The sequence below is a fragment of the Dermacentor variabilis genome, chromosome 11 (assembly GCF_050947875.1).
Source record: "Dermacentor variabilis isolate Ectoservices chromosome 11, ASM5094787v1, whole genome shotgun sequence".
NCBI classification, from domain to species: domain Eukaryota; kingdom Metazoa; phylum Arthropoda; class Arachnida; order Ixodida; family Ixodidae; genus Dermacentor; species Dermacentor variabilis.
The window spans coordinates 99,737,098-99,750,473 of record NC_134578.1 but is presented as its reverse complement, the minus strand read 5'-3'; the positions used below and the strand labels follow the sequence as shown (position 1 = coordinate 99,750,473).

The window sequence follows — 13,376 nt, the reverse complement described above, 5'->3', positions numbered from 1 at the left end:
TTGAAAGCATTGCTGTCGCGTGCTTCGGAACGATTTCGAGCTGTTTTATATCGTACTTTGGGAAATTTACGCCATATCCGTTCATATAACGTCGTCAGGGCAACCTTTCAGTGCATCGGTAAGTACAGTAGGCGGAAATATCTCCTGGGGGCGCAAAAATGTGATGCGCGTTATCAGCCGCGGTGTACACACATTATCAGTCGCTGTGTGTTTATGTGCTGCGAACTATTTTGCTTATATCGGTTTCAATTCAACAAAGAAAACCGGTGTCTCTGTATTAGCAGCATGAAATGGTAAATCTGCTCACTATCTGATCGCTTGGCGTAGGGAGTAAAACATAAAGCATAAGAGCGCATGCTCGAACAAGGCCTACCTAAGGCAACCACGAAACATTTAAGCGGCAGGCGCTATCAAATATTTGTGATGCACCGGCATCGTTCTCGCGCATTTCAAGTCTAGTAGGCTCCAAATTACCATATGCCTACGCTAGCCTTCTTGCATGAGGCCGATGGCGCTGCTCAACACAACGATCACTGCGGTTGGTGAACCAGCACGATACATATGAAAGCTGTGCGCTTCGGCATTGCCTTTTTGGCCTGTATACAGCCATAATATATTAGAGGGATCGCATAAGGAGAAGGCGAAGCCTATTTTTTAGGACAAAATTTCCGTAATACGTGTGAGTGCGCCGTAGAGAACGGAGCGAACACAACAGAAAAAAAAAATCTGTTATCATCCTCTTCCTCGAAAAAGCAAGATAAAACGGGCTAACGCCGCAATACGACCTCGCATAGTCACGCCGCACAACGTTTATGAATATATAACCGCTGATGCCGTATGCTTGGATCATGCGGTATATAGAACAAAGATATCTAATCCAGCACCTACCACTGCTCAGGACGCTCGCGCAGTTCGTAAACAGCCCCTTTGCTGGACGAGCTTAATTCAGACTAAAGTATGCTGCTATTACTTGCCAATACTATTATATTCAGGGGCGGAAACCTCATCCATCGGACCAAATATTCCCGCAATGCAACCTGTAGCGAACAGTTTGAACGCTTGTCAAAGTGCAACATCACAGCTCCTATGGTAGCAGAACGGTACCCACGCTGTTACGATCGTCGAGTATGTTTCATGGCTCCTCAACCGCAGTTTTGAAATAGAGGATAATACTGCAGTAAGGTCACATTAGTGATTGGAACATTCAGAAATGCACAATTGATCTCCGAGGCCGATCGTAGGCTCAAATATACGAGTGCACATCGCGCTGTGTGTTCCGTCCACCTCAGCGCCAGCAGAAATTCCGGCCATGACGCCTTAAACTACTTCATCACGTCTCACAGAACCGTTTACCGCGTAGAAGACGCACGTCATACTAAACAGACCGCGCGACCGCGAAAACAAACGCCAGAACCTACCGCCGAGCGTGTACCTGCCATGCAAAAGACCGCTTTCCCCCAACCCAGTATGGCGCTGCTCATAAGCGGCGCCACTGCGTTCACAATATGGCGGCGCCTACGAAAAAACGGTCTATACTCACAGTCTTATCGCCCGGGCCGTGCCTCTTTGTCTTCATGAGAATCATTACACTCGGCCACGATGCGGCTTGCCAAGCTGCCGAACATAGCTCTGGCGGTTGTCAATGCGTACGGGGGGAGAAAACCACAGTCAGCAAGGCTGGGAAGTGCAATTCGTCGTCGTTTAGCGGTGCAATGAGCGGGCAGCGAGCTCCTCTGGCGGGTGGCACTGATCGTTGCGCTGTGGTCGCTGGTCTCGGAGACGATTAACGAATCGCTGTTGGAAAAACGCGGCAGCAGCTCCTTGATGCGGAATTACTGTGTGTAGCATTGAACGTGGTTGGTCCCATTGATCGCGGTCGGTCGTAATACGTCGCGGTTGTCTACGACGTATCTTCGATGAATATTTGAGCATTCGTGCTAGTGTGGGACGCAACCTGCACTTTTGCAGAGTTTACGCTGACAGAACGAAGCTCCTTGGGCTGCTCTAACGGGTGTATCTTGATGAAATGTGCACTGCACCGCCATCCAGGTCACTGCTCATGCCATCTGCAGCGGTGGGCTGATCGTCACCGACACCAGCTATCAGAGCACAGCACTTGGTACCGCCCACGAGAGAAGCTGGTTGGGCACGCACTGGACGGTTCAAGGAAGACAACTTCCATTTACCATTCCTGTCAACTGCGGTTTTCTTCACCCGCGTGTCTTCACAACCGGCAGAACCATCTCCGGCAGCGTAGCTGGTGTAATGATTCTCATGAAGAAAAAGAGGCACTTGTGCTCGGGCGTTCAGCCTGCGTGCGCGAGAGGAGATGACTGGAGCTGAGTGTCGGACGCGTGCGCGACATCAGCAATGGTGATCACCGCCGTGTTGATCTGTCTGGCTCCCCTGAGCGAGTCCTCGTTAGGCGAGGCATGTACGTCGCCACATTCGGCAAATGACTGGTGTGTAGTGTGAAGTTGTGGTCAGTGACACAAACTCAGTAACGCAAGTTGGCGAGAGGCTCCGTGAAGAGTGCAACATAACTAGTGCATTGATAGTGCTGCTCCCTAAAGTTCTGGCATGAAAAGCGTTTATGGAAGAATGGCATATGTCCAGGGCATTTGTGGCGCAGCCTGCTGCTTCATCGGGTTGCTGTTGTTTAGGACCCCTTTCATGTAGGTTCGGTTCGCATTCGCTCAGCGTTGGAGAAACTTGTGGAATTTTAGCGTCACTGTCGAGAGGTAGGTTCTCAGCAGCTCGCACCAAGTTGCTCAAGTTATCATGAAAGATAATCATTGAAGCGCGCCACACACATAACCGCAGATACAAAGTCGCCTAAGTTGATTCGAAGACGTTCATTGGAGACTAACAGAGGCCAAGTGGCACATACCCCGTACTGCAAGTCGGTGTCGAAGAGTTTCTTGGAACAGCGGTACCCACCCCATCCTGCGTTTAGAGCAACTCATGTCAATGGGAACCGGGTTTGCTGTATGCGCACATTGCCGCATGCTAATTGACATCAAGTTATTCCAATTATTGGTTTCGAGCCCTGTTACTTCCGCACAGCATCCCCAAGCGTTACCCATTCGCCCACTTGCTACTAAGTTACCCATGTAGGTGGAGAAACTTTTAGATATAAACGTACAAACATAGGTGGAAACAATATACACTTATATATGTAGCCCCCGGAAAGTGGGTGCTGTGCCCTAAGAATGGCATTCAAGGCTCCCAGATTTTTTTTAGGCGCGTAGCGTACAGCTACAGTAAAACATTACTGCCACAATTCACGTGAGGGGTCTCATATTAAGATATCTACAGACGCTAGAAAGTTACCCTTTTACCTAGCAATGCTTTCTGTTCTCCTGCCGATCGCCGAGTGAGCAGCGCTAAGCTCCGCCTTCAATAGCTAAGCTCCGCCTTCAAGTGACGTCGTGTCATCAACTGCCGGCTGTCTTAAAGACACCGCGCGAAGCCTCTCAAAAGTGTCCACTAGACACCTGGCCGCCGATCTCCCAGGAGAGCTATCCAAACTGCCAGCGTTCCAAGCGCTCTATCACACCGCCGAACGTGTCCGGTAATCCGGTAATCACAGGCGAGCTGTGCGTTTTGACGGATGGGCGGAGGCGGAAATTAAAGCCCATTTATACTACTACCGCTGTAACGATAGGTATTTAGCGTAAACGTGAGTGGCCTGAGTTTCCTCCATGGTGCAGCCACCTGGTGGGGCTGAGCGTAAACAGCCAAACACGAAGTTACGATTACGCTCCTGCAGAAAGTATACACCAACAGCAAAGTAGCACCCACAGGGTTGCTGCTATATTAGCTTTCTCTGTGTCTAGTTGAGCTCTGTGCCACCAGGTGGCTGCACCGTACAAACCGTTCACGATTGGGCCTCAAATCGACCAGTAAAACCGACCAGTCCGCTTGCACTTGCGTTTACCCTGTGCATGCATTCTAGAGGTTCCCATTGTGGTCATGATCCCACGGCTTCAAGGCCGCCAACTCGGAGATACAAGCGCTGATCGGATACGAAGAGCCTGATTCGGTGCAGCCACATTTCCTGCATACTTCCGTGCAGAGGTCCACGATGTCGCAGCTTGACATGTCGCCGCCTGCTCGATTTGCAGCCCACAACATGACAAGGGCGATCCATGGTGCTCGCGAAATGAAGTCTCGAAACCAGCATTCTCCGCGCAGCTGGCGGCAACACGGGGAAAGGATTACACAAGCAGAGGTCACTTGCTGTGTGGCGGAAGTGATTTAGTGTAGCGATAAATTTTCGTCGTGTATTCTCTTCTCGGTACTTCTTTGATGGACACGAATTAACCAACAAGCAACGAATACGAGAAACATTTTTTCACCATAAAGTTGGAAAAATTTTTGATGACGCGACCTGTGGAGTGAATGGGATAGTTCGTTCAACTGACGTGAATTGGGCTAATTACATCAATTGGGAGCACGTGGCTGAAAACTCAAGGGAGCGGCGCCGCTGTTATCGCTAGCAATGCACATTTCTTAAGCCTTATAACAAATACTTATAACACTAAATATACTATACTATACTATTTATAATATATAAATATACTATAAAATATAACAAATAACGCTTTACTTGGAGCGCTTAAACGCATCAATTATTGACCAGCACGACTGATCCAAAGGACTTAGTATGTTCGCAAAAAATTGTTTCAGGGCCGATTTAAAAAATATAGAATGGGTGCCAGTAGGTTATACTGAGGAATTCCCAATTTACTGAACCACAGGTAGCATGTATACTTGTTTTATTCGACGTATCGATGACGAACGCTCAGGTAAGCTTTAAAATATTGTTGTATTGTTTTGCCGAACCCATGGTGATACATCTTCTCCAACTACATTTCACGATGAAATGGTTAAAGTCTTTAGTAAGATGTAAACTATATCCCACATATTCACCTTATTTTCATATTTTTTCAAGAATTTCTATTCTATCAATTTAATAATGCACATTTTTTAATATTTCTGTATCTACGGTAACTACTGGGCGGACGAGGTTTTCCAATCTGCCCACGATAGAATTCATTGCATGCCAAAAAGAGCTGTAGAGGACCGACGCTACAGCAAGGCCTCGCTTGCTACTAGATGAATTGATGTTGGCGCAATTTATTTCGGCGGAATTGAGAAAAAAAACACTCGTCCCCGTTGCTTTTATCCACATCTACAGTTCTGTCTTCCGCCATGGGATATCGGGAGCTAAAGAAACACTTATCTTCCAGCTGTGGTTAGGCATGGGCTTTACAAACGGCTGTGAATTACGCATCGGAATGGCCAACAACTCTACATGCGATGACTGTAGCGGCAAGGAGAGAACTACGCTTCTTCGAGCGAATGCTGAAACGAGCTGAAAATGCTGAAACGAGCGAATATGCTTGTTTCAGAGCACCCATGACCAAACTATCAACCACGTTACAAGAACCGACGATCGCCATCTCTTGCAAAACGACAACCCTCGGACGTTTGTCGAGAGCGTCCCCCGCACAGAAGGTGCCTTTCTAGGACAAGTTAACATAATAACAAATTTTCAGTAGAATGGCGAGGCACGTCGTTATCATGTACAGTTTCGTTTTCGCGCTCGTGTCTCTTTCTATATTTATTTCAACATTCACCTTATCCTCTCACAGGGTAGCCTGTCGACCTACAAGGGCTAACCTTCCCGTCTTTAGCTATAGCTTTCTCTCAGCGTTTTCCAGCTACTGTGCTTGGAGGTAGCGAGTTTGCGACATTGTAGGCAAACAAGGCAATCTTTGTCAGGCTGCGTGTTCAATGTATGATAGAGGAGCGCTCATTCATGATAGGCTACATAACACCTCAGTTATAAATTTGGGTGCTGATCCTCTCCGTTTACGAACCCATGCCTCGATGCTCCTGGGCCCAAACCTAAGGCGCACAAGACGCTATATTTAGTGAATGTAACTGGAGTGTACTGTGTAGAAATTATTGGCTCTGAATCCAGGTACCACATGAAAGCTGCTTGTTCGACCAGTGCGTAGATCTGTCATCAGAATGCTTTCCAATTGCAAGTAGGGGTTACCATCTAAACAATAGGTTCATTACAGGTTTCATGGCATGTATTGTGGGCACCCTTTTCTAGCCACAGGATGCCTTGTAGTAGAGCATCCCCGGCGGCTGTGCGAAGCAGACTATAAGTGCCGCCGCCATCATACCAGCTATGCAGATACAAGCGCGCTGCTGGCAACACTCACAGTCATTGCGGGACCTCAAATTTGTGAAATGAAATTAGCTCACCAGCCTGACACTGTCGCCACTTGCTAAGTGATTTATGATGGAGAAAGTGAGGCTGGTGACGTGGGGAACCCACATCTAACTAAGTATTTTTGCTTTCACGCCTCGCCATGCTGCATGAGGCGCTTGCGAACCAGCAACATGACAAATGAATCAATTTTATTATTACCATCAACAGCTGCGATGTCTAGCTGCTGACATTTGAGCCGGTCTCTCTGAATTTTCGCAGCATTATGCTACAGGGAATATTTACTTTTTTAACGGATCCGAAACAATGTATAAAATTACATAAGTTATATAGGTCTAGTTCCCGTCTCAAATTTCGAACAATATAAAGACAGAGCACTGACAAAACAATGCCGGACCATGCTTGTTTTGTTTTTGGGCTTCCGGATCTTACAATAGAAATTATCACTGTGTAAGACAGCTCAGCCCAGGACCACCTCTTGCAGATGTGCTTCATTTCAACTGCGATATGAGCATCATACCAACTGTGATTTTGAAGATAACTTACGTTTGTTTCATGAAATATTGCCTTGAATCGCGGTTTATTGCTTTTTCTTTCGCAGGTGACGTGCTGTACCTCGTCGAAGACAGTGGTGCTAAATTCATTCTTACTGAGCAGCAGAATGCTGCGAAAATTCTCAATATACACAAGATGCACCAGTTCAAGGTGATAACATTGCAGTGTTTTCTTGCGACGCAAGTAGCAGCTATTGCGCTGGCAATATAATTTCTCTGGTCTAGCCTAAAATGCAGGGTGTCCCACATAACTTGGGCCCAGAATTTAAACATGAAAGGAGCGTCGGAAGCAAATTGAACCGAATGCATATTATTTGTAATAGCCTATAGTAACTCAGACAATTTTTCGTTTTCCTAGTAACTCAATGACTAATTTTACTTGGCCAACTTAATAATTATTGGCTGAGGACACCAAGTATGATACGCAGATATGTAAAGCACCTTCAGAAACCACCGATTGAGTTGTCTGCTGAGCGATACGTCGCACGTATTCCTTTTTCCCAGGTTGCAAAGATAGCCCGCGCCATATGAAAAAAACAGTCACGTGATGGAGCGTTTGCGCAGTGATATTGTGCAGCTCTCAAGCTTGTGTTCGGTGAACAAAATCGTCTGCATCGTGACTGGCGACGAGGAAGTGGCAGGGCACTCTTTATCTCATCGGCAGCGCTCGGCCAGCAGGATGCATTTTCGCCGTCATCCGACGGGAGCCAATTTTAATACACTAAAGTTTTAACACTCGTGCGAGAACTCCAACTTCAGAATTGAACTCAAATGCATCTGCTTCAAGAAAGTATTTATTCATCAATAAGGTAATATACCCTGCATTTACGCCTTCATTTATGGCTGGGAATCAGAGCGCACAACTACTGCTTCAGCACGCTTGCCTCCCGTCTTTGCAGTTGAAGGAAGGGACTTGTCCTTTTTGCCGTCGTTCCACGGTTCTTGTACAAATGCATGTAGTGTGGAATGACGCCGACAAGAAATCATTGTTGATTATGATTGCCTTCGTGCAATATTAACAAACAGGATAATTTCCGTTACCTTGGTACAATGTTAATCAAATCTTGTAGTAGGAAGAAATTACTACGAAGAAAGAAATTTACCTTACCAATGTTCTCTTATCCAAGGCACTGAGCTACCTTAAGTAAGAGCCCCGCCCGTCAGGTGGCTTACATTCGTGCGCATCCATTCATCTCCTAATTTCACAGCTGCTCCTTACAGTGCCTTTCTGCCGGCCGAACTTGAGCAAGCCAAGCAGAGTATATTGTGATATGACAGGAGTCTTTCGTCAGTCCGAATGATGATAATGGCAACGCAATCTATAAGAGGTGCAGGGGAAGTACATGAATGGAAGATGTGGAAAATTCACCTCAAGCAACAGTCGGACGTCGCTGACACGGGCACACCTGCGGTGCGTAGTGAGTTTCGAAGATCGAAGAGCAGCGTCGCATTTATGAACAACGCACGAGCGTGCTATCGCCAATGTTCTGCAAAACTCGGAGTCTCGATGAAAGATGGTTATAACGGCGCGTTTTGAAGAGAGGGCTCAGAAATAATGCACACAGGGCAGACACCGAACTTTAACTGGAGCTCGGCGTCTGTCCTGTGTGCATTCTTTCTATGTCCTCTCCTCAAAACGCGCCGTTTTAACCATGTTCCATCAAGCCGGCAACCAACTATCCCATCTAAGCCTTTATTCTGCGTCTCGATTGACCCTCGGCGACTTTCCTTAACAGCTGAAGTAGTTCCGGCGACACTGTCCCTTGGCCGATGCCATTTGAGACGTCATCTTTCCATCGCAGGTAGCCAAAAACTCGGAAAAACAGGAACACTTACTTCTTTTTCATGTAAAAAAAGTGCCTTCGACGACCTGCCATGCTTGGTGATTGACCAAGCCATGAATGTACTAGAAGCGAAAGGATGCCTGAGGCCGCTCCAGCCATGTCGGAGTGACATGCACGCTGTATTCACCGCAAATGATTGCACCCGGTGAACCTCAAGGACCGAGTTGAAGGCCTTTTTTTTCAACGTAACCCTCCCATCCTTTCCTCTGGCATTACTACTGCTCCGCGGTTCTCCATCCACTGCTCAATATATGCCGCCGACGAGGACCTAAGACGAGTAGACCCGAGATTCTTTCTGAAATCTCTGGAATCGGGGGTCAGCTCTCAAAGCTATCCCTGGATTTCAATTTTGCTGATACCACGTGACGTATAACACTGCTGTACGGACATCCGCTTACATTAGGGCCGTGCATGTAAGCCCAAAAAACTCTGTCACACTGTCTCAACAGTTTTACCTTACAGGCCCTATTTTCAACAAGCCCTGCTAAAGGCTTCCTGTGCGTTCAAGACTTCGAAAGAGAAGATGGCGGCCAGTTTCAAGAGCCACGTATCGAAGACACGAAAAACCACATCTCAGTGTACACGTACACGACAGGCACCACAGGGCTGCCCAAAGGAGCAGAGATCAGCATGTACGCGTTCAATGCGTCAGCAGAATTGTGCAGGTGAGAACGCTATGTTGTCGTAGTGATGAGTGTCCCAGCATGCTCTTACGAAGGTTGTTCGCTTCTTCTGGCGCGTGCAGGCTACTCACTGTGAAGTGGGTCGTAAGAAATACCACAGACTACCGAAAATGTTATTAGTGAGAGTCTATACGCGCTTACGCTTATTGTTGCATCATATTATTACGATATCATCGAGCGATGCTCAAGAAACGAGCCGCCGCGAGAACGACGATGAAGTTGGTCGGTGCGCTTTGCGCGAGCGAGTGTCGGCCTGGCTGCCTGGCTCCAGTTTAAATAGCCTGTAAATAGCCTCTTCTGCCTGTGTCTTTCCACCCACGCCCACCTGTCATGCTCACCTGTCAATTAGGCAACCTATTCCTCTTGGTTTACGGATAACTGTAGCAGTGCAGCAGTACACGCGAAAAATGTTTTCTCAAGAACATTTATGCTGCCTGCTCAATTAGCAAGCATGAGTGGAGGTTTCCCAAACTGTATATTCATTCTTCAAAAAAGATTTGAAAATGTCGGTACAATTGAAGCCGATGATTAATGGGAGTCACTCTCCTGAACACATCCTATTTGACCCGTCATCAGTGCGGGCAGTGTTCATAGTTGATAATTTTAATTAGCTATGTGATATAATGCAAAAAAGCAACCATTTTTGCCGATATCAAATAACTCATTCTTATCTGCCATCGCAAGGCTACATAATCCTGTGTAACGGAAGCTTAACTAAAAGAGAAGGACTCACTGGGGCAAAAGAGATTAACTTAGCGATTACCATGGCCACTTTATAATATTCGCTAAAGCGAGGAAGCCACGATAGGACAACAACCCGCGACTTTGACCACAACAATACACTATAGCCGGCGTATAACGACGGCGGTTCATTTCTGCAGATTTTTTGTAAGAATAACTTTCTTCACAAACACTGCGCGTATGCACTTTTAACAATAAGGCAGCGAGATTATTCACAGCCGCAATGTAAAAGAATGCGTTATTTTAGTGGTATTGTACGACGAAACGTCGGCAACAAATCATGTCCTCGTTATCTTATGAAGGGTTGGCACAATATCTACGCACAAGCGAGCAATCTTTCTCTGCCGTGAGTTTCACGGTTGCTTCCTTCGTTATCATTTAGGAATAGACAAGTTTATTTACCTAATAAAGTATTTCCCTTTCTGAAAACTCATTTCTAAAAATCGTTTCCTAACTGAAAACGAAATCTATCTCTGCCTCACGACGGCATGCATGCAATGCGCGGAGTAGTGACGAAAAGGGAAGGCGAAACCATTTTTGTATGTTTCTTTATTACCCGCCTATTATCAGTTCTTTGCGGATTAGCCACAAATGTGTGTGTTGGCAGACTCACCTCACATGCGAAAACCAATCGGTCTTGCTTACTGAAAAAAAAGTACACCTGCTGATCCGGCATGACATCACCTCCCAGGACATGCCTTGTACGGCCCATTCTTAGCAAATGCCTCGCAATGCCGAGTGTCTTCTGCTTCTCGCTTGTCCCATGTAGTCGGTTCATCTGTACTGCTGCAACGCAAACGTCGCGTTCATGAACTATCGAAGCAGTGTGTTGAATTGCCTAACAGTGTGTTTTGTTACTTTGCTGCGTGACATAGAAGAGTTATCTTAATTATAATTGTCTATTTTTCCAAGCTCTTCGATTTTCTAATTATAGAAATCAGGATGTAAAGATTTTTTATTGCGTGCTCTCAGTATTTTTGCGATTTTTTTACATAGTAGAACGAAGAATTATCAAAGAAAACTAGCTTAGGCAGATGTTCACTGCAATCACGGGCTGTTATCGAGGCACATACAGAAACGTACGGAAACACATTGTCCCTTTCAGTAGCAGTCACTGTCTTCTAGCAGATGCGCCCATGGTATCACGTACCAACTTGCCCAAGGAGCCACCGTCCTAAACCGAAGAAGCCTAAGAAGAATAGGACGCAGTTCTTTGGATGCTTATGTAAAATGCACATCATGGCGACTCATTATCGCAAACCCGTATATAAAAACAAATGTTCAAATATTACTGATAGTTTTCAAAGTAACGAGAAAGTGAAAAAAACATTACGTCGTTTGCGGGTTATGCTTTACTGACAATATGTGGCGTCGCACTGGTTATCGCGATGGTATTTTAGCGGGAACGGCGCATAATCAGCATAATCAACGCCGCAATTTATCAATTTACAGTGGCGAATTCCCAACTTCAGCAGTACGTTTCTTTGGGCTAATTGTTTTAATTGGAGGACTGTAAGGCAGAAAAGAAAAGAAAAGCACGGTGTTGGAAGTTGGCTGGAAAGCCTCATTTGCAAATTAGTTGCTATACCTGCAGCTGTGTCTGTACTTAACTGCACTATTTTTGCCTCACTTTACTCGCCCTGACGTCTATCTACTACTCGTAACGTTGTTGAGAATCTCAATGGTGTCTCTATAGGTGAGTCCCTATGGTAGCGCAAAATGGCTGCGAAAGTGCCTAGGGCACTATTAGAACATACACTGGTTGTCGTCTGCCAAACCAAAAAGCTCCCTATGAAAATAAATAGGAGTAACCGTGGAGTTGCAAACATTCGGATACAACGAGCATTGTGGTTTCTTCGTTGATGTGTGAAACTTTTGTACTGGTAGCTTCAAACGTCCTTGCAACGTCATTCAGTACGCTTTGAGGTAAATGCATATGCTGACCATCATTTGCATGTTAGCTGAATTGTCATACCCGCAGCTTCCGTAATCTCTAGCTCGAGGAAAGCCGACTAATTTTTGTACGATAGTCTATTCTGTCAAGGGGTCATGCATTCTCTCACAGACATGTCTATAAAGGCGCTCGTTCGCGTCCGTCATGTCTGGTTTATTTGTATGCGTATTTTCGCAGTGTATTTGCATTTTACACTGTTAGACCAGCTATCGCAAAAGACGGTCCGTCTAAAAAGGGGCCAACACAGGCGTATGCACAATGCTGAATCACGGTAACGGCATCGTTCTGTCATTAGAAACGTGTTTTCATGACGTGCCTCTCAGAAGAATGGAACTGAATAGCGGCATCTTTCTCTTCTCCTCTTCTCCTCCTCTTTCTCATTACGAACACCTCTATGAGCGTTCGCCCTTTCTGGAATCTGTCCTTCAAGAGAACCGCTTCTTGCGAACAGGCGGCGTAATATAATCCTACACTCCTACTTGGCGTATATGAGGCTCCGTGGATACGAGGTTAGGTTAGGTAAGGTATGGTGTACGCTTTCGAAAGGCTTTCAACTAAGAAATACTAGAACATTCGAAACTTTCATCGTAGTGAAGCAAGAAGTGTATAATAAATTGGAAAACCATTTTGTGGACTAAAATAAAAAGAACTATGAAATGGCACTTTAAAGAATGGTGGTCCGATTCTCAAGGCCATTACTGGATGTAAAGATAATTTGCATAATGAATCCACCTGACCAGCACTATGGAATATGGCGAAGCATATGGTCCTGTAGAATACGACGAAAAATATTGAATAGTTGCGAATGAATGTTCTATGGGTTTACCCCTACAATCGTGAATGCTTGTACATCTGGCGCGCGCCCTCAATGGACCCGTGTGCTGAATTGTGTAGGAGCAGAAGTCAGTGAACGTTTAGCGCTGATTAAATTTAGGCGGGCAGTTTGCTGGCCTTGTTGAAGCTCTGACAATCTAGCAACGACAGTAACGACAGGAAGCAACGCCCGTTCGCCTTACCCGGGTGTCCCTCAGGGCAGCCGAGTTTTTCAACGAGGGAGATGTGCTCCTGGGGTGGAACCCAGTCACGCACGCATCGGGATTTATTCTGACGATGTCCGCCTTCATCACGGGTGCCATGGTGGTGCCTTCGCGGGGACAACTGTCCGCCAAGGAATTCGTCAACCTTGTCAACAAGCATCAGGTAAAATTTTAACGCAGAAATCGCCTGGAACCAAACGCCTAGCAGCCGGGCTGTGCCACTGCTAATAATCCTGCGCTAAGTACACAAAATTGGCCATTTCACACTCACTCGTAAAGTAAAAACTTTTTTAGGCCACGTGATAATACCGAA

General features: G+C 46.1%; 1 protein-coding gene across 1 annotated transcript in view; it reads left to right on the top strand.

Annotated features, from left to right (window-relative positions):
- Positions 1-13,376, top strand: part of LOC142564892 (luciferin 4-monooxygenase-like) — a 61,646-nt gene that overhangs the window by 10,577 nt on the left and 37,693 nt on the right. Inside the window, exons 2-4 of the mRNA XM_075676084.1 lie at positions 6,852-6,955; positions 9,111-9,313; positions 13,058-13,226. Of these exons, the coding sequence (XP_075532199.1) occupies positions 6,852-6,955; positions 9,111-9,313; positions 13,058-13,226 (476 nt within the window). The remainder of the gene's footprint in view (positions 1-6,851; positions 6,956-9,110; positions 9,314-13,057; positions 13,227-13,376) is intronic.